Source organism: Enoplosus armatus, chromosome 2, assembly GCF_043641665.1.
Source record: "Enoplosus armatus isolate fEnoArm2 chromosome 2, fEnoArm2.hap1, whole genome shotgun sequence".
In the NCBI taxonomy this organism is placed as follows: Eukaryota; Metazoa; Chordata; class Actinopteri; order Centrarchiformes; family Enoplosidae; genus Enoplosus; species Enoplosus armatus.
The window spans coordinates 26,561,269-26,582,263 of NC_092181.1; the positions used below are offsets into that span (position 1 = coordinate 26,561,269).

The following is a 20,995-nucleotide window of genomic DNA, read 5'->3' on the forward strand; positions in this document are numbered from 1 at the left end:
TCTGAGATGTAGTGGAGTAGAAGTATGAAGTTGCATTTTGAGTACATCACAACATTTCAGAGAGAAATATTGTACTTTTCACTTGGCTACATCTATTTAAGAACTAAAGTTACTTTTCAAATTAAGATTTTACATATAAAGCATTTATTTATACTGTGGTATTGCTACTTTCACCTAAGTACATGATTTTAATACTTCTTCCACCACTTGTTGTTATGCCAAACTGCTTCTGCCACACTCCAGGCGGGAGGGTGGCGCTAAAACACTAGATTTACAACCGCTAATAAGAACAACGAAGAAGAAAAAGACCGGAAGTTTATCGAAGACGCGAGCAGGCGTCGTTTTCAAAGCTCGTTAACGGCTGTTGTCTTGGTGCTGTGTTTGCGAACCTGTAAACAATAAAACACAACTAACGTTACTACTGCAATATTAAACGTAACCGGTAAAGTTACCGTGATGGATACACTACAACAGTGAACCGGTCCTCGTGCAGGTGAGAAACAAACCCGTTAAACGTCTCTCACTAGTTCACGTTGTTTATGTTTACTGCCTGTTTGATGCTAACTTAACTTAGCTTTGCTCGCTTCCGTTCATCGTTGCATTCGAGAAAGATTTGCCGGACCCTCTTCAAAAATCGGTCACTTTAAAATTGGCTTGCCTATTAAGAGCTATTAAACTAGAACTATTAACTCAACTTTTGGGCTTCCTAAAGTCGGAATAGTCTACTCGTAAATTCGGCTTGTTTATTTGGTTTAAATAGCAGCTGATACAAGGTTCACAATGCTCTTATTGTTGGATGTACAGTGTTGATTCAACTTTATGGTCATTGTAGTGTTTATCAATTAGTGTAGACTATTTTTATCCTATATCTATTTTTTATTTTATTTAGAGTTATTTATGAATCTACAAAACACATCGAATCTAAGGCATAATATGCTGAAGTGAGATTAATTATTTCCAACGTGGTATCAAGACATAAAACAATAAAATTAAAATTAAAAAAACAATAAATGCCACCCTTAAAACATAAAAAAGCACTTAAATACAAAAAAGAAATTTGATAAGCCCCGAACTCTGAATTCTCTCTTGTTCTTCATATCTGTTCACTATTGTTGTATCATATGTTATGATGTTTTTTCTCCTCTTCAGGTTTTATGCTACCTCCTTGACTTGAAGCTGAAGATATTATGGACAACCTGGATTTCTCAGAAGAGGAAATTCAAGAACAACTGGCGATCCTGGGCTACAAAAACATCCCGAAACACAGGCTGTGTGAATTCAAGCAAGGTTAGACTCTGAAACATCCATCCTCCCTCTCTGATCGCCATGTTGTTTTTCAGCTTTATTTAACTGTTTATGTTGTTGTCAGATTTAAAAATAAATGATTACATCCCGAGAAAAGATTGAAGACATGGAAAATAATACTTTGTGTATCGTCAGATCTCGATGAGCTGATTCGACATGTAGAATGGAAAAGCCTTGCTTCGCCCCCTCAGATAAACTCCACCAAGTGTCAGAGAGCCACATCTCAGCCGAGTCCTCCTGCCTACACCAAGGAGAAAGGTCAGGTCACTGTGGGACAATGATAACTGAGTTTTTATAAAACATTCCTCTAAACAAAGCATGTCAGCGGTCAGGTGTAACGACACAGCAGAGTTTCCATTAATAATTGTTGTATGTTAACTGGTGAATTCTGTGTTTTACTTCACAGTTAGTCCGTGCTACTTTGAAGACTCTGGTGAAGGGTTTTTCTTACATGCCGGGCAAGCGGACCATGACAGACCGGTAAGGGTCAACCACGCATTTGTTTTTATTTCTGATGATAAAGGCCAAATGTAGTCAACATCACTCCACATCCAGACATCGGCAGCACTAAACATCTGGTATTTGATATCAGAAAGTTTTAAGTAATCTCAAACCTCTATGATAACTCTCAGGTTTTAGTGTCAGTGCGAGTGAGGGCTTCTTCTTAGAATCGCCATTTTGCAGTGACATTCAGCGATCAGTCAGGGACAAATCGACCTGTAGAAAGAGTGTGCACAAGTCTGAATGTGCCCAGGTTGTATTGAACTGTGGAAAAGCAGCTAAAAACATGATAATCAGACTTGAAACACATTGCAGCTCCAGGTAGATTTTATTATTCTTAAATCTTAAACATTTCTCACATTAAAGACTTTTCAAATAACACATTGCAGATATTAGTTAAAGAAGAACCATCAGGGAAAAAACCTCACACAGTTCAGCCTGCGTTGATTAATTCGGTGTATGATTGAACACAGGTGGTGAACAGAGACTGTGGACGTCAGCAGGGACGCAGTGACTCGTACGCTCAACACTCGGTGGCTCCGAAGCTCCAGCTGCCGCCAGGTGCTCCCAGCAGGCTGCAGGTGGAGCCGGATCCTGACGACACCCTCCACCCGCCGTTCACCGACAGCTACACATCCACTCCTGACACCCAGGAGAGACGCTTCATCAAGAGAAAAGTCCTGAGGTAAATAAGACATGCTGCGGATTGGTCTGCGGCTGTTTCCATTCATTCAGTCATTTCAATCAAGTTCAGTTTTATTTGTCAGTCCATCTATGAGAAATAGAGCTGAATGAATCATTGTTTCTCTCAGGACTGGGTTCTAAAACCCGACTGAACATCAGACAAATCATGAAAACATCTAAAGTGTAAATCAAAAATCTGAGTGCAATTTGTTTGAGAGAGAGCCACACAAAACAGATGAATTTAAAATAAATGGGTCTGTGGTTTCCTTGAATGAATGTACACTTTCCATAAAGATGCTATTTTGTACAGTTGGGCTGCAACTAATTATCATTTTTAGTATTGACAATCTATAAAATGGTTTAATTTAAATGTCAATAATGATGGCAAACCCATCAAAAGTCTAAACTGACGTCTAAAAAGTTGTTTGTCTGACCAGCAGTCAAAGAAATCCAAAGTTATTCGGTTTAAATTGTTATAAAACAGTGTAGTGTTGCAATATTGAAAATCTGTGTTGTACTTTTGTACAAGTTGTTGTTGAATTGATGAATAATTTCAGCAGCGGTAAACACAAACAGTGTGAATAAAGACACAGATTTAAATTGAAAACTTAATTGCTCACTAACAAAAAGATTTAAATTGATCATGAAGTAACTCGCCACATCAACAACAACCGTCTTAAAAATAAAATCCATTTTGCTGGAGATGTAACAATAATACTGTCGTGTTATTTTCCACCAACAGGAAACACAAAGGACAATCTCTCGTCTGCGATGAATCAGTCTACAGTGAAGACTCAGGTAACGTTCACTCAACTATATTTGTTGAACTTCTGATCATCTGCTTGAAGTGTTTGTATTATAATAGTAATATTAATAATATTTATTTACAGATTACTTTTCAAACCCCATGTTACAAAGTGATTCAAACTAATTATAAAACAAATGTGAACCTTAAAGTAACAAAAGACATTCACCAGCACAAAGTAGGTAAAACCAATGCCAGTATTATAAAAGAAATATTAAAGTCAAATCAATTAAAAATCAGAATAATCTCCCTGATAAAAATATGTAGAGATTTAAAAGATGATACTGACTCAAATTGACTCGAGATCCACCATTTCAAATACCTAAAAAAAAATAAAGAAAAGGCACTGATTGGAACAGTATTGTGCTAAAAAATATACAGGATATTACATGCATTTTTAAATTTCATAAAAAGCTTCACGTTAAAAGTTCACTTCAAATCTTCGTTGTCCCACAAGAAGAGAATCTTTTTTGCAGCGTAAAAATATAAAATAAAACCCACAAAGAAGCAGAGCTGTAATCCCTTCGGTCACCAGCAGCTGGCGCTGTTTCGGTTTTGAGAAGACGCCCAGCAGAAGAAGTTGAAGCTCCTGGATATCAGTTTAATCCTCTTAGCTCGTTCCTTAAGCCCTCTACAGATCACACACCTCAGCAGGAGAGCGAGTCGCCACCATGTACAAAATGTACGACACTCAGTGGGACGATGAGAGCGACAAGAATTCTCTCAACTCCTCTTTTTGGTCTGATGGAGAACGTGAGGAGGAGGAGGAGGAGGAGGAGAAGGTGGAGATTGAGCCAGTGATCGGCGAGGAAGACTCCAAACCTGTTGGCGACGCAGAGGATTCTCTCCGGGAGGCTTCAGAGGAAGAGAAGCCTGAGATGAACAACCAGGACAACGTCGGCGAGGAGAGCTTGGAAGGTGGAAGTGGTGATGAAGATGAAGAAGGCAGCAGTTGTGGTAGTCCGGCTCCGAGTCTGATGACCTCTGGCTACGGCACCTACAGACCAGAGGAGCAGGAGGGAGGAGAGTACAGAGACGACCACACCATAACAGAGTTCGATCAGGACAGCCGGGGAGATCTGTCTGAGATGAGAGATGACGAAGAGGACGATCGGTCGCTCTGCAGCTTCGGCGGGTTCGGCATCGAACCCGCAGAGCCGGACTACGACGAGACTCGTCCACTGGGCGCGTCGGTGGACGCCGAGCCCGAAGCTAATGTGGCGCGTTGTGGAGACGATTGTTTGCACGAGGAGGCGGACATCACAGAGATGAAGCCAGAGGAAGATGAAGCTGATGAGGAGACAACTGAAGAAGATCTACACGCAGCATCAGAGGAAGAACAACAACAACACATCGCTGTCGTCGAAGACACATTTGTGTTGCATGGTGTTAATGTTGACGGAGGAAAGCGATATGAAAGGCTAGAAGAGGAGGACAAAGCGGAGTCGGAGGATCCAGACGAGTCCTCAAGCAACAAAGACATCAAGTTTATCGACTCCAAAGTGGATTTCAGCTGGATGACGTTCGACAAGATGTGCGAGGAGTGGGAGGGAAACCTCAGGCAGAAGAAGGGTAAACGGCTTCCTGTTCGCCACAGTTATGCTCATCTGTCTGTTTTCTAAACTTATTTTTAAATTTGAAACCGTGTCATTATCAAGATTTCAAGTTGTTAAAAGGCTAAAATTCGATGGAAAAATATACTTTTCTAAAAAAAAAAAAAAAAAAAGGTGAGGAAGTCAGTGCTGACGAGCTTCAATCACAGGTCATTTCAATCGACACTGACTTGAAAAACGTACAATTTAAAGTGTTGACTCTCATCCTACTCCGGCTGCTTTCCTCCGAGTGAAAGTGTTTTTGAACCTAAAGTGAATGTTGTTAATTGGCTATTTGTACAAATGTTTAGTTATTGGCCAACAGGATGTCAAAGGTCGAAGCGATTTGGGGTTTTTTAATTGTTCAAACATGTACAAAGACTGTGTACATATTTTCTTTGGACCTCAAGTCTGTTTACATGAGAAAGTGAAATAGTTCAGGTCATCAGTGATGTATTTAGTAAACTTGAGGGGTGACACACAGAATCAGAGGGCAAAGTTTTGAGTAAAATCAAGACAATAATTTAAGCTCATTAGCAGCCGGCGTTAGTCGTGAAAAGTGGATTCCTTCTTGCCGTGCACAGAGAGCAGACTACATGTCACGGCTGTTGTTTCCTCGCAGACGCAGCGAGCGTTCTGGAGGAACGACTGGCGGAGCTTCATTTGTCCTCGTCGGCTCAGCGCGACTCGGAGGCGGAGAGCGAAGACGTCACCGGTCCGAGTGACAGCCAGAGCTCCGAGTCGGAGGGAATCTCTTTGAGCGCCTTTGAATCCTACATAAGAGGCATGGTGGGTGACGAAGCTACCCAAGAGAATAGAGAAGTGTAGCTACTCTGAACTGATCAAATGTCTTGGATTGTCACTAAAAAAAGATTTAAATCTTTACTGTCGTTGCGTTTAGACTCGAGCGCAAAGTGAAGGTGACCTCAGGCCCAAACCCAAATCCTGTAAGTCAACGGCGACCTAATCTACCTTAAAGTCATATTCTTTAATGACACTAAACCGTTTTATGACACATCAAATGTTTTTATGTTTCAGTCATTCGACCAGTGATGAGTCAGCAAACCATAAAAAAGACAGACCCGGTGGCCAAGTGAGTTTAAAAACCTGATAAATGACTCCAAGTACCATCCGGTGTCGTGAGTTCTGCTCACATCAACTTGGTTAAAGATACGAACGATGAAAAGAGACCCACAAGATCAGATTCACGTTGTTCTGATGGTCGACTCGGGTCATGTGGTTTCCACGTCTCTGCAGGTATTTCCAGTACAAGCAGCTCTGGGAGATGTTTAAACTTCCAGGAGAGAAGGACAGGAGAGCTCTCCGCTGGGAGATAAAGGTACGACAACACGTCTTCATATAGATATTATGTGTATATTTACAGTGTACAAATATTTACTTCCAGGCTCCTCCCACAGTGTCGGCTGCAGTCACACCTCATGACGACTTTGAAGTTTCTGTAACTTGTGGCTGTAGTTGTTGGACATGTTGGCTCTTTAGGAATTGTTAGTCGGTGTTCAGGTCAACTTCACAATGCTTTTGTAGGTTTTGCTGAAATATATTTTGCTTTTGTTTTCAGGAACGACTTGCATACCAACCTCCACCCGTAAGTGTTCTCTCAAATATTCTCCGCAAAGTGATCTGTAGTGTAATTCACGCTGTGCAGAAGTTATTTACTGCTCCACACAGCGTGGCATGTTCATACTGACACTTACATTTTACCAGTTTGACAGGTGCATAGGTGCTCTGTGTCGCGGTGGAGCTGATCGCAGTACAGGGGCTGTTATTGATGAATCTTTAATTGATATGAAACAGTGTTTTGATCAAAGTCTCAGTTCTGCAGCTCAGGATCTCCTCGTTTATACCGTCAGTCCTTAAAGAACCGGTACTGATATTTCTGTCCCTCCCGCCTCAAAATGGATCCACATTAGGCCGAGTCTCGTCTCGTTCTGTGTTGCAGCCTAAACCTCGGAGAGTCTACGTGCCGAACACCTACACCGTGCCAACAGAGAAGAAGCGCTCGGCCCTCCGCTGGGAGATCAGGAACGATCTGGCCAACGGTCTCCTTCCCCACAAATTCACTTATCGATTTTAGGCCTTTTGCTCTCCACATGCCTTTTTAACACAACTTTGCAATGTTTTTTTTATATCATTGGCATTATTTATTGATTTTTATTTTGTGTGAAACATAATAAACACGAATAAAACATTTACATTACAGGTCATTTTGTGTCTTCTATGGGAAATCGGAGTAGGGCAGTTTAAATGGGTACAGCGGTGTGTAACGCTGGTCGTGCCAAAGCAGCTTGTCTTCCAGAAACTTGATGGTCTCCAGAGTGAGGACGACCGCTTCGTGTTTCAGGATGCTGTGGACATTCAGACCTGACAGAGGAAAGACAAAAACTAAATCACAGAGCTCTTCTTGTTTCTCAAAACCTGAAAGGCTTCCTTTGTGACGTGTGAAGTGGTCTTTTATGGCTTAAACTTAAAACAGTTCATCTTCAGAGGGAGGGAGAGAGGGGGGGCCACTGTGTAATGATGTTACCATTAGCTCAACAAAACTATCTTTCTGAAAAATGATTACAGAATTCAATAGATCCAATTGAACAAAGAGTGTGAAGAAATGATCTTCAAAGTCTTGTTTTGTTTGACATTTCAACAACTGAAATGAGACACGACTGCTGGACTTCCAGAGCTTTACGACCATAAAGGCTAATAAACTCACCCATGGCTGGAATAATGTTCACCGTCTTCAAACTTGCTGTTGCCTGAAGGATGTTTTCAGGAAACTCTTCACCTCTGAAAGCAACAACAACAACAACGTGAGCACTGAGAGAAGCACAGAGCAAAACAAGTTGTCGTCGTCTTGCTGATGATACTCACACATGGACGATCAACACCGAGTCTCCCCAGTGTCTCTCTCTGATGACGTCCAGCAGGTACTGAGAGTCGGGTGTGGGGACGTTCAGAGAGTCCACGACGTGAAGGAAGTCCTGGGAACATGTACAATACGGAGTTCAACGCGTCAAAGTAAAAAGAAAGATGAGAGCTGAAACAATCGGAATAATTAATCAACAGTGCTGCTTTTCTTTGTCACATCTGATGGTAAATTCAATGTCTTTGGGATAACAAGGGTAACAATCTTTCAGTTCACAGACTAAATATTCTGCAGATTGAATCGATGAATAATCATTAGTTGAAGCCCTAAAAGGTTGATTGAAAGACATTTCGGTCCTGTGAACTTTAAATAGTGTCCTGTTACACACTGTAACTACGCGTTGATGCTATTCTAAGCACTGAAAAGATGAAACGGACACAAGCGAACTAACTGAATTGGAGTTTAACGAGAACAGGTGTGCGTTACCTGAGCCATCTTGGAGCTCAGAGCCACTTTGAGTCCTTGCACTCGTACTTTCATGGGCAACATGTAGTAGTAACTGTTGGGCCCTCTGGGTCCATGAGACACCCCACCTGAGAGAAACACATCACCTGTCAGACGAACTCTGACCTGAGTTTGGACTGAATTCTGGACTATGAACCAGATGATTCACTTACATCTAAATAAAACATTTAAAAAAACGCAGCACCTCCTCTCCATATCGGTGATCGGATGCTTCCGTGACGTGCTCGTCCACTTCCTTTCTGTTGCCATGGTTTCCTGCCTCCACCTCTGACCTCTGACCTGACCTTTGTGTTGGCGTGACTCTGAAACAACAGAACAAACTGTTATCTGAGTGACATGTAAAACAATGTAGTTTCATAAGAGCCAATAATATTAATACTATTATTAATAATAATAATACCATAATGTTGGTTTGACTTGTAAGATTTTACAATTAACAAACAGTAAAATGAAATCTGTAATAAATGATAACAAATGCAACTAAAAGCCTTAAAAAAAGATTTGAATTAAGAGAAAAAGTTCCACAGTTAGGCAGCTAAAAATAAGATTTGACTTAATATAATTTTACTTTTACAGTTGATATTTCAGTGAAAATGTGGCATTAGTCTAATCACTGGATATGATGTGCTCGTGTGTTTGTCCTCATTTAAAAATAAATGCTGCTTCATGTGGAAATTGACTGACAACATGCAGGACGAACATTTCTGAATGAGTCAATCTGTCACTTACAATCCTTTTATAATTTTTCTGCCACATTTGAACATCATGGAGGATGTCGAGCCTGAGAGGAGAGAAAACACAAAGATTAAACAAGGACTCATTTTCCACTTTCCTTTCCAGCAGCTGATGATGATGATGATGATGATGATGATGGTGGCAGAACTAACAACGCTCTCCTGGTGAAAAGTGAAAACAACACGTGAACTCCGCTTTACCTCGGAGGCACCGCGAAGACATCCGGGTGGAGCTGAGCCAGACCCAGCGGCTCGCTGTCCCGCCTCTCCAGAGTCTCCACCCACGTCCGGACGGGGCTCAGATGAGCGGGAACGACAGCGTCGCACTTCCTCAGAACAGGCAGGGAGCAGTCTGCAGGGGGAGGAGGACGCTCTGCAGGAGGAGACGCAGGAGCAGTCAGTGATGATGAACAGACAGTCAGTGTTATTAAAACCACATATCTGAGCAGAGAAATCATTCTAGTGTGACGTGGCGGTTTGTAACACCTCCAGAGGGAACTGTTAACACTACAAGTATTTCAGGAGTCTGATTTCATGATGATATCAATTCTGAATGCAGACAAAAACATAATATTTGATGTTGAGAAGGATAAAATAATGATACTGGAAATATCACTTCAAACAGCACGTCAGCTTGAATACAACAGCAGCAACACACGCAGACAAGTTTACTTTTAATCCACAGCTACAGAAGTTCAGACTAACTTAATCTGGAAGGATCCACGAGGTTCGCAGGCAGCAGGAGGTTCGGAGGCAGAACGCTCTCAGCAGAGAACGACGAGGCGAACTGAGGAGGAGAAAACTTTGAGTTGGTGGAGCAGCTTGAGAACAAAACACACAAGTAGAAGTGTGATATCTGTTAACACACAGCAGGTCGTGCAGCATCGCGTTAATCAAGCTCACTGGTCGTTACATGTTTACTGGTTAAATTATACAATTATGATTAAACCTCGCGTCTGAAAGCTCTGCATTCTGAATACACTGACAATAATATGTATTTGATTCAGTTTTACATGTTAAAAGAATGAACAGTCATAAGTTACCGGAGTCAAGAGTGATGTCTTATTTCATCTAATCGATTAAAAATGACAGTTTACAGTAATATGAAACATTTTATGATCTGTAGCCGGCACATGTTGAATCCTCAGCAGTCTGATCACGTGATCGATGATGAAAAACGTCTCCAGTTTCTCCTCAGAGAGGATTTGCTCCTTTTCTCTGTCTTACTGAATTAGAATTTAAAGGACATTCACCTTCAGCTTGTGGACATTTTTCACTACAGTTGGATATTTCATAGACTGTAATTGTATAGTATTGTATAAGTAATCAATTAATTAGAAAAACATCAGATGAATCTGTAATAAAAGTGATCTTAAATTGCAGGTTAATGGTCAAATGTTTATATTCAGGACTAATAACAAGATTTCAGGTTTTAATCTTAATCTTTACCACCTGAATAAAAGATGGAAGCTGCTCCTCTAGTTCTGTAAAGTACACTCAGATTTAAGATTGAATTTCGGAGTCACAAGTGGAAAATAAACATCTGTCCAGCAGCTTCTTGGTGATCTTGCTCGTCACCTCAGACACGTTGACGTGACTGTGTGCAGCTTTCAAACGTCACTCACCCTCTGAGCGACTCGTCTGCCACAAATCAGCAGAGAACAACGAAGCATGTCGGCTCGGTTTTCTTCCACCGTCTCACAAGCGACTTAATTTCCTCTCAAATCACCTGAAGTGCGCATTACGAACGGAGTCAGAGGCTGCGTGCGGCACGAAAGGTCGCGGTGGGTTTTCCGTGTTGTGCGTCGGCGCGTCTTGATGACATCACGCGCGGGCACGTACTGCGACACCCAGCGGCTGAATGCGGAAGTGAAGGTTTCTGCAGTTATGTGGTCTGATTTAGTTTCTTGTCCTGGTTAGTTGGCCTCTGACTTTGGAGATGTTTGAGTTGGAAAAAGGCAGCCATGGTGAATAAACACAATTAGATAAGTAAATAATGAACCTTTTAAATTTGAAATGAAGCAACAAAAAGTACTAATGAAGGCGAATAATACATCTGGGCCACATCTGGGTGAGTGGTTCCATAATTATGTGGTGGGGCTAAGAACTTCGATTTGTGTGATGAAACCACACTTATCATTTTTAAATTATACAAAAAGAAGTTTTCCATTATTACAAACCATAAAACATTATTTTTCAGCACTATAGCTCGACCTGTTAATGAAGAGTTCAGACACAGTGCGACACCTGCTGCTCAGTTTGTGTAAGTTTTTCCATTCCACTGTTCTTAACTGTCTATTTACACTGAAAATTACATTTTTGAAAATAGATATGATGCTTTATGGTAACTCAACTATATTATTTTATTCAAAGATTGATTCATTTTTCATGATTAAGATCACATACAGGACATCATGGTCATATACAGACTATACCCGTCTAGAGTTATTCATATGCAACTGGACTAATTGGGGTTCAACAAGCAATATTAGATAAAAGATATAATCTACACACACACAAATATAAATCAATGCAATGAGACAACAATATCATTTTAGTTGTTATTTATTTGTAGCGCCTCCTGGAGGGCAGGAGGGAAAGTCTCCTCAGGAAGTGGAGCGGCTGTTGGGCGTTTGTGACCCGGGTGGAGGCATCGATGGTCCAGGAGAGGTCCACTCCACCTCTGCTCCATTGATGCATTGAATCTGGATGCAGAGCTGATGGCAGCAGGGAAGAGTGAAGGTAGTGTAGGATGAGGCTGGCGTGAGCGTAGCGTGGAGTGAAGGGAAGGAGGGAAGGAGGGAAGGGAGACAATCAGGAAGACGGGCAGGCTGAACATGATCCTGGGGTAAAACAGGTGCACCGGTGACCAGGGAGCCAGGAGAGGGAGGAAGGGAGCCACGCCCACGCCAACACACACACACACACACACACACACACACACACACACACACACACACACACAGGGTATGCTTATTGACAGACCATTTTGGGCCAAATAGACTTCCAGGTGCTGCAGAGACACTGCAGGGCTATATCTTGTTGTTTCGTTTGTCCACAACTCTACTTTTCAGGATGTTTCTTGCCTGAACTACACCTGAGTGGATTTTTGTTGTGGTCTCAGCAGGCCAGAAACCTGTTAGCTTTTGTTGGGGTCGGGAGGGTTTCAAAGAGGCCATTCACGGTCTCCTGCCCCCGGCAGCCAGACATGATGTTGCAGCGTACGTGTCCCCAACAGTGTCCTCCTTAGTTGGGGGGATTTGCTCCGTTCTTCATTCGTTGCTGCAAGAAAAGGATTTAAAAAGATCCTGCCGTGTTGACGCCTCCCTCTCTCCTCGCCTCTCCTCTTCCGTTCTGGTTCAGTGTCGCCTGAAATGAACAGCATATGATAGGTTAAGTTTGGAGTCCAGTTTCACACCTGCACCCCTCCCAACAGGAAAGAGTCAACAATAAAGCGACGTGTTTCTAGATGACTGATTTCCATGATGATTATATCAGAGACAGAAGGAATCTGTGCCCACTCTGGGATTACTGGGATTACTGGGATACTGGATACGTGGCTCTATAGGAGGCAATGCGTGCTTCTATGAAACTTAAACTGTTTTTCTCTCTCCTTCTTCTCCTTCTTTTTCCTCCTTCTGCTGTCTCTTCCTCTCCTTCTTGGCCATCTCCTGCCTTTCACTCTCCTCCTGCTTCTCCTGCTCTTTCCTCTCCTTCCCGAGAGTCGTCCTGTCTCTGTACTGATCCGTCTGTAGATCAGGACGGTCCGGTTCATGTCGAAAGCAGTGGACGACGTCCTTGTTGTCAACTCTCTTCCAATCCACCGTGTGAGGAGACACGTTGACCCGAGGATCCAGATGACATGGTAGACTGACGTTAGCGCCTTCCACTGCCTTGATCGTTGAGTTCGGGCAAATGGCACAAGGAGGACCTCCTGGAGAAACAAACATCACCTATGACACTCAATCTTGAACCATGGGTTGTCATCAAGAAAAACAAAGGGTCAGAGTACTGTAGAAAATAACAAAAACAGGCAAAAGTATTTAAAATTACAGCATTTAGTGAAAGTGACATTTGTTATTCTATGTGGGGGGGGGGGAAGCTATGTTTATTATCTTAACGTATGCCCCCAAGTATTAGAGTCAGTGTGGTAAATGAACTAATCACATCTGTCCTGTTTAGACTATTATAGCACTTAAAAGTTTAAACAGGCCACAACAAGTGGGACTACATGTGGGTAAATGGCCATTTTGATAGCTCGCACGACACATTTCTAACACCACAAACATAAAATCCACACAGTAAAAAGTCATTTTATTTTATTTTAACCTGTTCTAGTCTTTGCCGCGCTGGTTCAGCGGCTCAGGAAACTCACAGACCAATCGCATACGAGTTACGCCAGCCCACGTGACGCTACTCGGCCAATCAAATCTGTGCATTCCAGGCACAGCCCTTCTTTTACTTAATGAGAGAAGGACATTATACACATCTACGGTATTATATATCTGTACAGTTCAATGTTCAGTGGCAATAAATTCTGTCAGAATGTTTTTGAATTGTACTTTCTTTATTTGATTTGACAGGAGATTCAATTAATAAGATGGAGAAAAGTGGAAAGATGGAGGCTCCACATTGTCACACCTGTCGGCACGTGGACTCTGCTCCGTTATTAGATGAACGTTTTTAAAACTAGAAAAGAAAGTTCAGTGTCCACAGTGATTTACACGACCAGGGCATGAATCAATGCAAGAGACGAGACGTGAACTTCCTTTCTGTTACAAAAACCATCACGTGTGTGTGTGTGTGTGTGTGTGTGTGTGTCAAACAATACAGGAGAATGATCACTGCAGCAAACCATAAAACACCCAAAAACTTTCCAAGTATCGCCTTCATCATCGGGACAGATGAAGTTTTCCTGCCACCGTTTTCCCCCTGTATTTAAGTTAAGCAGGGGTTGTATGGTGCGAGGAGGTATTTGTTTGTTGTTTCTTTCTTTATAAAAACCAAGATCTGTGAGTATTTTTGTTGGGAATTTATAACATTTTGGGGTTTGTTAGTTTCCAGTACAGGTTGGCTGTTTGGTGCCTACAGGTGGAGGCTTTCTTTTGGTTGCATGCTCTCTCAAATCTCCTTTTTTTTTTGTAATACATTGTGTGGGTATTTATTGCACGATTTTAATTTGCGGTGTATTCTAACGTGTTCTCTTTTTTTTTGTTGCTTTGCAGTGTGTGTGATCCTCACTCCTGTAGGTTTCCCTGACACCCCTGCCTGTACTGGTACTGACCCTTAGTATGGTGGTATGTTTTAGAGGATTTTAACATATTTTTTTCTTTTTGTAATAAACTGTCTTTTTAACTGACCACCCTTTTTACCTGATTATTAACACCCCAACTAAATTTTGTTGAAATAAAGGACCATCAATTTTAAACTAGAAACTCATGTCCCTGCTTATCTTATAAGACTCTGTACAGTAAATGATGATTCTCTGGGTGGCGTTGTCACACTACGTTGTACTTGGGCCTTTTTATAATGGGGAAATACACTGGACTGGACTGGCAACGTACTCTATGTACCAACTCCCATTCCGCCCTATTCAGTCTCTGATAGGCTAAAGTTCGTGGCCTCTGTTTGTTAAGGGTACGGCTAGCCAATCAGACACAGTGGGCGTGGCTTGCTAGATAGCGCAGACGAGTAGAACCACATGTTAAATGGTGGTCAAGAAAACACAATGTAAATACACAAGAGAAGCTAAAATGAAGACAGAATTCAAGAGTTAGGCCAATAGTTTAGTACAGTCTAAAAGTTAAATTACTGTGCAAAGTGTAGTATATGTAGTTAGGTGGAGAATAGTACATAACACATCATAGGCTGCTTGCAGCTTTAACTGTATATGTTGCTTTAGTTAAAATAAACATCTATTTTACAGCACATGCTCATCTCTGGGAAAGACTGGGGAAGTTCAAATCTGCAACCATTATTCTTTTAGCGAGTCAGATGACTCAGGAGAGGCTGACACTTGGTGATGAAATTATATTCAAAATAAGGTGGAGGCAGAAATCTCAAAGACAGACATCTCAAATAAAACCCTCTGCACGATCAGACGCCCTCCAGATGAAGAAACCATTTGATAATGGCTAAAAATAACAAGCACAACAAAAACAAAAACCGTTGCAATGTTGGTAAAAGTACAAACAGCAATTTAATAAGTTATAATAGTAATAGGATAAGATGTTTTTTTTTATATAACTTATACAATGCAGTGAATACAATAAAATATAAAGTGCAACAAAAACCAAAGAGAAAGGAATTGAGACGATCGGCTCTACATTATGTACTGCTCTCTACCTGCAGGGCTGCTTTCAGTCACAATCAGAAATACTTCATTGATGCCCGGGGGGAAGTTATACTATTCAACTAAGTTATTTCCCATTCAGTGAGATTTGCACTGTTTTAGCAGTGCTTCCAGTGATCGGTTTAAGCTAACGTTCGGCTGGCTAGTTCACAAAAGTTCACAGATGGAGGGGGCTCGGCTGCACCCTCGCTCTCCGTTGCACTGCTAACCAAAAAACGGAAATGGGACGGAAAAAAGAAAAGAAAAAAGGTGGTGTAGATGTGGTTGTTGCGGGTTTCCTGAGTGCGGTGTAAACACATTTTACATTCGGTAAATCGCTTTAAAACCATGTTATGCGAATCATGAGCACTTCTGGACCAAATGAAAGCAGAGTCTTATTCTGGAATGTGTTTCTAAAACCTGTGATGCCTTCACTCGTCCGTTTGCTTCGGTTAAACTGGTGAAGTATGGGTGATTTGTTTTTGTCGTTGTGGTGATGAATGGTCATCGTCTCCGACGACCAACTGTCTGAGGCCATCTTCTGCAGCCCTGTCTGGGTCTTCACCCCCCCTCCCTGGTGTTTGGGTCCTCAGGTTTTCCATTTCAGAGTTGTTTGGCTGCATCATCTCTGCTTCTTGCCCCCTCATTCTTCTCATACAGATCTCTGTGGGAACACACCACATTTATACAACTCAGGAAAGTTTGTGTGTCCTGCTACGAAGGTGGGTAGTAGAACCAGGCAACGTAATGATATTTTCTGATTCAACATTCATCACATTATAGTGAACGTATGCAGAATAATCACACCAATGTTCAAAGCAGTGGACTGCACTCCACTGTTGTGCATTACATGACATCGTTTTTGATTTGATGAGGCAGAAATAACATAAGATGGCCCTGAAAGTCAGTGAACAATAACACTGATGAGAGTTGATTTAAACTTGTACAAATGTATTTTCCATCAGCCAAAAGAAATCTGCTCCTCAGTGATCACAGGTCACAGCTTCAACTGTTGGTAATAAGCAGCGGAGGAAGAAGTACCCACATCTTTTACTTGAGTAAAAGTACACAATGTAAAAATGCAAATCCTGCGTTCAAAATCCAACTTGCAGGACTGATGTGTAGCATTCAGATCTAATGCAATATTCTGTCTACAAGAACTGCTGTCGTGAAGCTTGTGATGTTCAGTGTATTGTAATGTACAACTTGTAATTTGTCCCCCCTGTTAGGTTTCAGCTGGGGTCCCTATGGGCTTTATTATACATTTATTATATATTTATTTAGCAGGATTTGCTGGACAGCTAAGGTAGAAAATCTGATCATTATAATTATATTTAGCCTTCAGCTACACCTTCCTACAGCCACCATTCACTTTCACCAATAACACAATAACATCATAAAGCAGACCTTCAACTAAATCTACCTGACAAAGTCTCAACAATACCAAAGATAACCTAAAAAGCAGCTGCTATCACAATGTACCCAGTGGTGGAAAGTAACTAAGTACTGTTCTTCAGTATAATTTGAGGTACTTGTACTTTACTTAAAGAGGACCTATTATGCTTTCCCATATTTTCTGTCACATACATAGTGTTATAATGTTGGATATTCCTATTAAACGTTACCAAAGTTTCCAAATAAGGAGGAGAACGTACGTCAAAGTGATCCCTGTGAGTCTCCAGACTGCTCAGGACGCTCCCTTCACTTTCCGTGTTTCACTTCCGGGAGACGTATTACGTAAGATGGTCATCTGCTCAGGGACAGCAGTGACAGCAGGAGCTCAAAGGGCTTGTGTCAGTCAGAGGGTGAACTGAGGGGCCGCATGAAGGGCCCCCATAAGATGAATCAGGACTTATTTCATCTGTGAATCATGCAAAGCTGCTCTAGTGGAGTCCCAGAACAAAGATATAGAGCTGGACATGAGCAGAATACCTCCTCTTTAAAAGGACCAGTGGTCTACCCTGTCACAATGGTACCTCAATATTGTACTTAAGTACAGTTCTTGAGTAAATGTACTGAGTTACATTCCACCACTGATAATAAAATGCTGTAGAGCAGAAGTTAGTAACTTACTGATGTGCCCACGCTTCACCAGGAAAAGAACACCACCGACGGCAGCAACAACAACAACACCAACAACACCACCAACACTGGGAACGACAATTTTCCAGACAGTCTCCATCTTTGCAGCATCTGAAGGAACATCAGACAGAGTGGAGATGAAGAAGTTGTTGGATGAAGTTTAACAAAGACAGTTTTCTGGAGAACTATTCAAAGACTTTCACCTCGACCGTCCGGCTCGGTCGCTTCTTCCTCTGGTCCGGTTGGTCTTAAATCATCTCTCTTTGTCTCCTCCTGTCGGTCTTTTTCCACTGTTTCACATGATAAGCGGTCTTATTTAAGAGCAACATTATTTACATTTTGAATTTCAATAAATCCTAAATTGACCTGTACAGTATTAAACTCAGCGCGCTTACCAACAAGGAGGTCAATCACACAACTGGTCATCCATTTTGGGACAAAGCATCTGTACTGTCCACTGTCAGACAGCTTCACTGAGGAGAGCTTCAGAGTCAGGTTCCCTGTGCTGAGAGTCGTCCTGTTTCTGTACTGATCGTCCTTGTTGTCAACTCTCTGGTCAACGTGTCTCTTGACACGGTGGATTGGAAGAGGATCCAGATAACATGGTAGACTGACGTTAGCGCCTTCCACTGCCTTGATCGTTGAGTTCGGGTAAATGGCACGAGGAGGATCTCCTGGAGAAACAAACATGATATTTAAACAGCTTGAACACCTCTGAAGGACAGTGGTGCAACAATTCCTCAAATGTAAATGTGCTGCTCCACATTCCAGCAGAGGACGGTCCTCATGCGCCCAATAAACTGATAAATACTGGCCAGGTTTGATCTACCTGTTGCACACTGAATCACCTGAACCACGTGTGACGCACTTAATATGACATATTCAGATGAAACGGTGATACCCACAAGGCCTTACTCCTTTGAAAAGAAATTCGCCCATTTTGTGCCAAATTTATTTCCCGTGGAGAACAAACAAACGCCTAATGGCGGCGCTCTGAGCCACTGCGCGCCAAGTCATTTCCATACAAACATGAGGCAAAGTGAATGTGAGAGAGAGCTATACTGTCCCTCTAGAAACAACGCCCCTGATGTAATACAACGACATATAACATCTGTGAGGCTGCTATTTCTTGTGCTGTGGTTTGTGGTGTTACACTGGATTTATTATAGTGTCCATGAACGTCTGACTGTCGTGTGTCAGCACAGGACTTTAAGGCAAAACAGCACAAAGATCAAACACTGTGACGCTCTGAAGCTGAAAGAGTCGAGCCCACGTCTCATTGACAAAACCTCAACGATATCGAACAATAATGAGCTTTAAAAAGCAGCGATATTATTATTATCATCATGTTATTGCGCGGAGCATTAGTCATTTTGTAGAGACAATGTTTGGGACAAGAGACACGTAAAAACGTCAAAGTTCAAAGTTTTACAAAGTCCTTTAAAGTGTAAATAGAGCAAAGGATACCCAGGTCAGGCTTCTAACACCACACCAATTGTAGGGGCCTAAATGCAGTTCATTGATAGAGGTTTAAAAAAAAAAATTTAAGTAATAATTTCAGTTCATTTAAAAACAGTAAAACTACAGTAATTTAAATTAATCCATTTAGAAGGCATTAGAAAGATTATGTACAGGTATTTTCAGTTCATGTGTGCAACAATGTAATAAGTTAATCATTTAAAATGTTTGTGGATTATTTAAAGTGGATAAGAAAGTCATTTATGTGATATTTGTAATGTTTGTAATTGCTTAATTGATGCTCCCCTGAGAGATTTAATGATTTCTAGTTAGATTTTTTTTGTGATCGACAGAGCGTCAAGCTTCATTCAGACGGTGGAAACCTCCACTGTCTGAGTCCAGACGTTCACTTCTGACGGTGAGCGAGTGCAGACCTCGTTTTGATGTAAACCACTTCTTATTTACCAGTTTTAACAGAAACGAGATGTAAACTTACCGGCGACAAGCGATGAGATGCTCAGTAAAGTCAGCAGTGTCCGCTTCATGACTGAACCGGTGCAGGCAGGTGGAGGCAGGTGGAGGAACCACGTCAAGCGTTTGAAAATGGCGCCCGGTTTCAGGTTTTACCTGCGCTGACACACCTTGGGGGCAGTCCTCGCGCTGGATCACGTGGGCTGAGTGACGAACTTTTTGGCGGGAATACAAACAAACAAGTCTCTCCACATTCTTCCACATCAAAGTCACTCCAGGCATTTCAAACAGCTGGCGACACTCAGAGCTTCACTGCAGAAGCTACAACAATAGTGAAAACTAAAATACTTTTTACCTTAAACTTCCTCTTAGATTCGTACCTTTACTCAAATTCCAGAGTTAAACCCAAGACCCTGTGTGTTTAATGACTACTACAAACTTTATCTTAACATGTGTTAACTTTGGAACTCACACTGAAAGTTAAGTTAATAGTTAATAAAGTTTTTGGAACATTACTTAGTGAAGATGGACTCACTGGGGGGGGGGGGCTAACAGAGTAGAAGAAGTCTGCAGATACTCTGAACATAATTCCTGAAAGTAACTTGATGTTTGTGTGTGAACAGTATCATTAAATACATGAAAACAGTACAGATATGTAATGAACGACTAGCAGGAAAACTAAATGTGGAACTGGATGTAAAAGCACATGTACGAGATTTCACTGTCTGCTCTGCATTTTGTTTTGCAATTACACGTTGTTGTCGTTGTCCCAGTGTTATGTCATGTTTCCAATATCTGCATTTAATCCATCATCTTTTTAATGACTTATAAGAACAAGAAAACTCATATTTACCAGTTTCAGTCAGATTGAACACAAAAACACTGGAAAGTCAAACTCTGACGCTCAGTTTAAAACAGTGACGCCACACTGCTACGTGTCAATGCACCAATCAGTCGATCCGTGCAGGTGAAACAGACTCATTAACAACAGAATCGGAGCGAGAGGAGAAAACAAAGGCCGTGCATCAGGTACCCTTTCCCCCCATATTTATTTGAAATGATTTCAAATGATAAAAACATGGTTGATTAACATGAAATGACCACAGGGTTTCTGCTCTTCGAGTGGACGAAGGTGAGAAGAGGAGGAGACGAACGTGTCGGGTCACCCGTGCGTCAAGGTGAGCACACACCCAGGACAGGAAGTGTACTTCCATTTGTTGTGTGTTGTCATTGTCACCCACCACCCGTCCCACCTCCACTACAGTACCCGATCTTTAGAAACAGGATCCCCAAAATGTTGGCTCGTTGGCAAAACCTCACACGCATCCATTCAGCTCATTCACCTCTATGGCCAAACATCCAGAGAAGTGCTACAGAGAGTCCGCTCTATCAGACCAAAGCTCACCGACTGGAACATTGTTATAATCATTTCTTTTTCCTATATTACAAGCTTTTTACAACATAAAAATAGATCAATAACTATGATTACCATATTCCTTAATGTAAATATACAATATTTATTGCATTTTCAAATAAACTTGTTTCTTATTTACCTTGTTGTCATCATCTTCCCCCTAAAAACAAACAAAAAACAAAACAAAATAAAAAGCACTGGTACCGATGACAGTG

At 41.6% G+C, this 20,995-nt stretch overlaps 2 protein-coding genes across 4 annotated transcripts; one reads left to right on the plus strand and one right to left on the minus strand.

Annotated features, from left to right (window-relative positions):
* Positions 1–390: 390 nt before the first annotated feature.
* Positions 391–7,063, plus strand: hyls1 (HYLS1 centriolar and ciliogenesis associated). 2 transcript variants are annotated; one of them, XM_070915579.1, is made up of 12 exons: positions 391–493; positions 1,150–1,287; positions 1,441–1,563; positions 1,712–1,785; positions 2,280–2,491; positions 3,233–3,288; positions 5,510–5,676; positions 5,789–5,834; positions 5,926–5,980; positions 6,145–6,226; positions 6,467–6,493; positions 6,819–7,063. In XM_070915579.1, the coding sequence occupies exons 2-12, from the start codon at positions 1,188–1,190 to the stop codon at positions 7,008–7,010; spliced, it is 1,134 nt and encodes a 377-aa protein (XP_070771680.1). In that variant the 5' UTR covers positions 391–493; positions 1,150–1,187; the 3' UTR covers positions 7,011–7,063. The 2 variants fall into 2 exon arrangements, with proteins under 2 accessions (XP_070771680.1, XP_070771689.1); XM_070915588.1 differs by having other exon boundaries at positions 6,848–7,063.
* mrpl4 (mitochondrial ribosomal protein L4) lies at positions 7,033–16,045 on the minus strand. Of its 2 annotated transcripts, XM_070915600.1 has the most exons (9): positions 10,650–10,825; positions 9,730–9,811; positions 9,226–9,397; positions 9,020–9,071; positions 8,475–8,592; positions 8,252–8,358; positions 7,771–7,880; positions 7,613–7,686; positions 7,033–7,269 (listed from the first exon to the last, which is right to left on the minus strand). In XM_070915600.1, the coding sequence occupies exons 1-9, from the start codon at positions 10,695–10,697 to the stop codon at positions 7,124–7,126; spliced, it is 909 nt and encodes a 302-aa protein (XP_070771701.1). In that variant the 5' UTR covers positions 10,698–10,825; the 3' UTR covers positions 7,033–7,123. The 2 variants fall into 2 exon arrangements, with proteins under 2 accessions (XP_070771701.1, XP_070771710.1); XM_070915609.1 differs by lacking the exons at positions 9,730–9,811; positions 10,650–10,825 and adding an exon at positions 15,881–16,045 and having other exon boundaries at positions 7,613–7,716; positions 9,226–9,366.
* Positions 16,046–20,995: the final 4,950 nt, after the last annotated feature.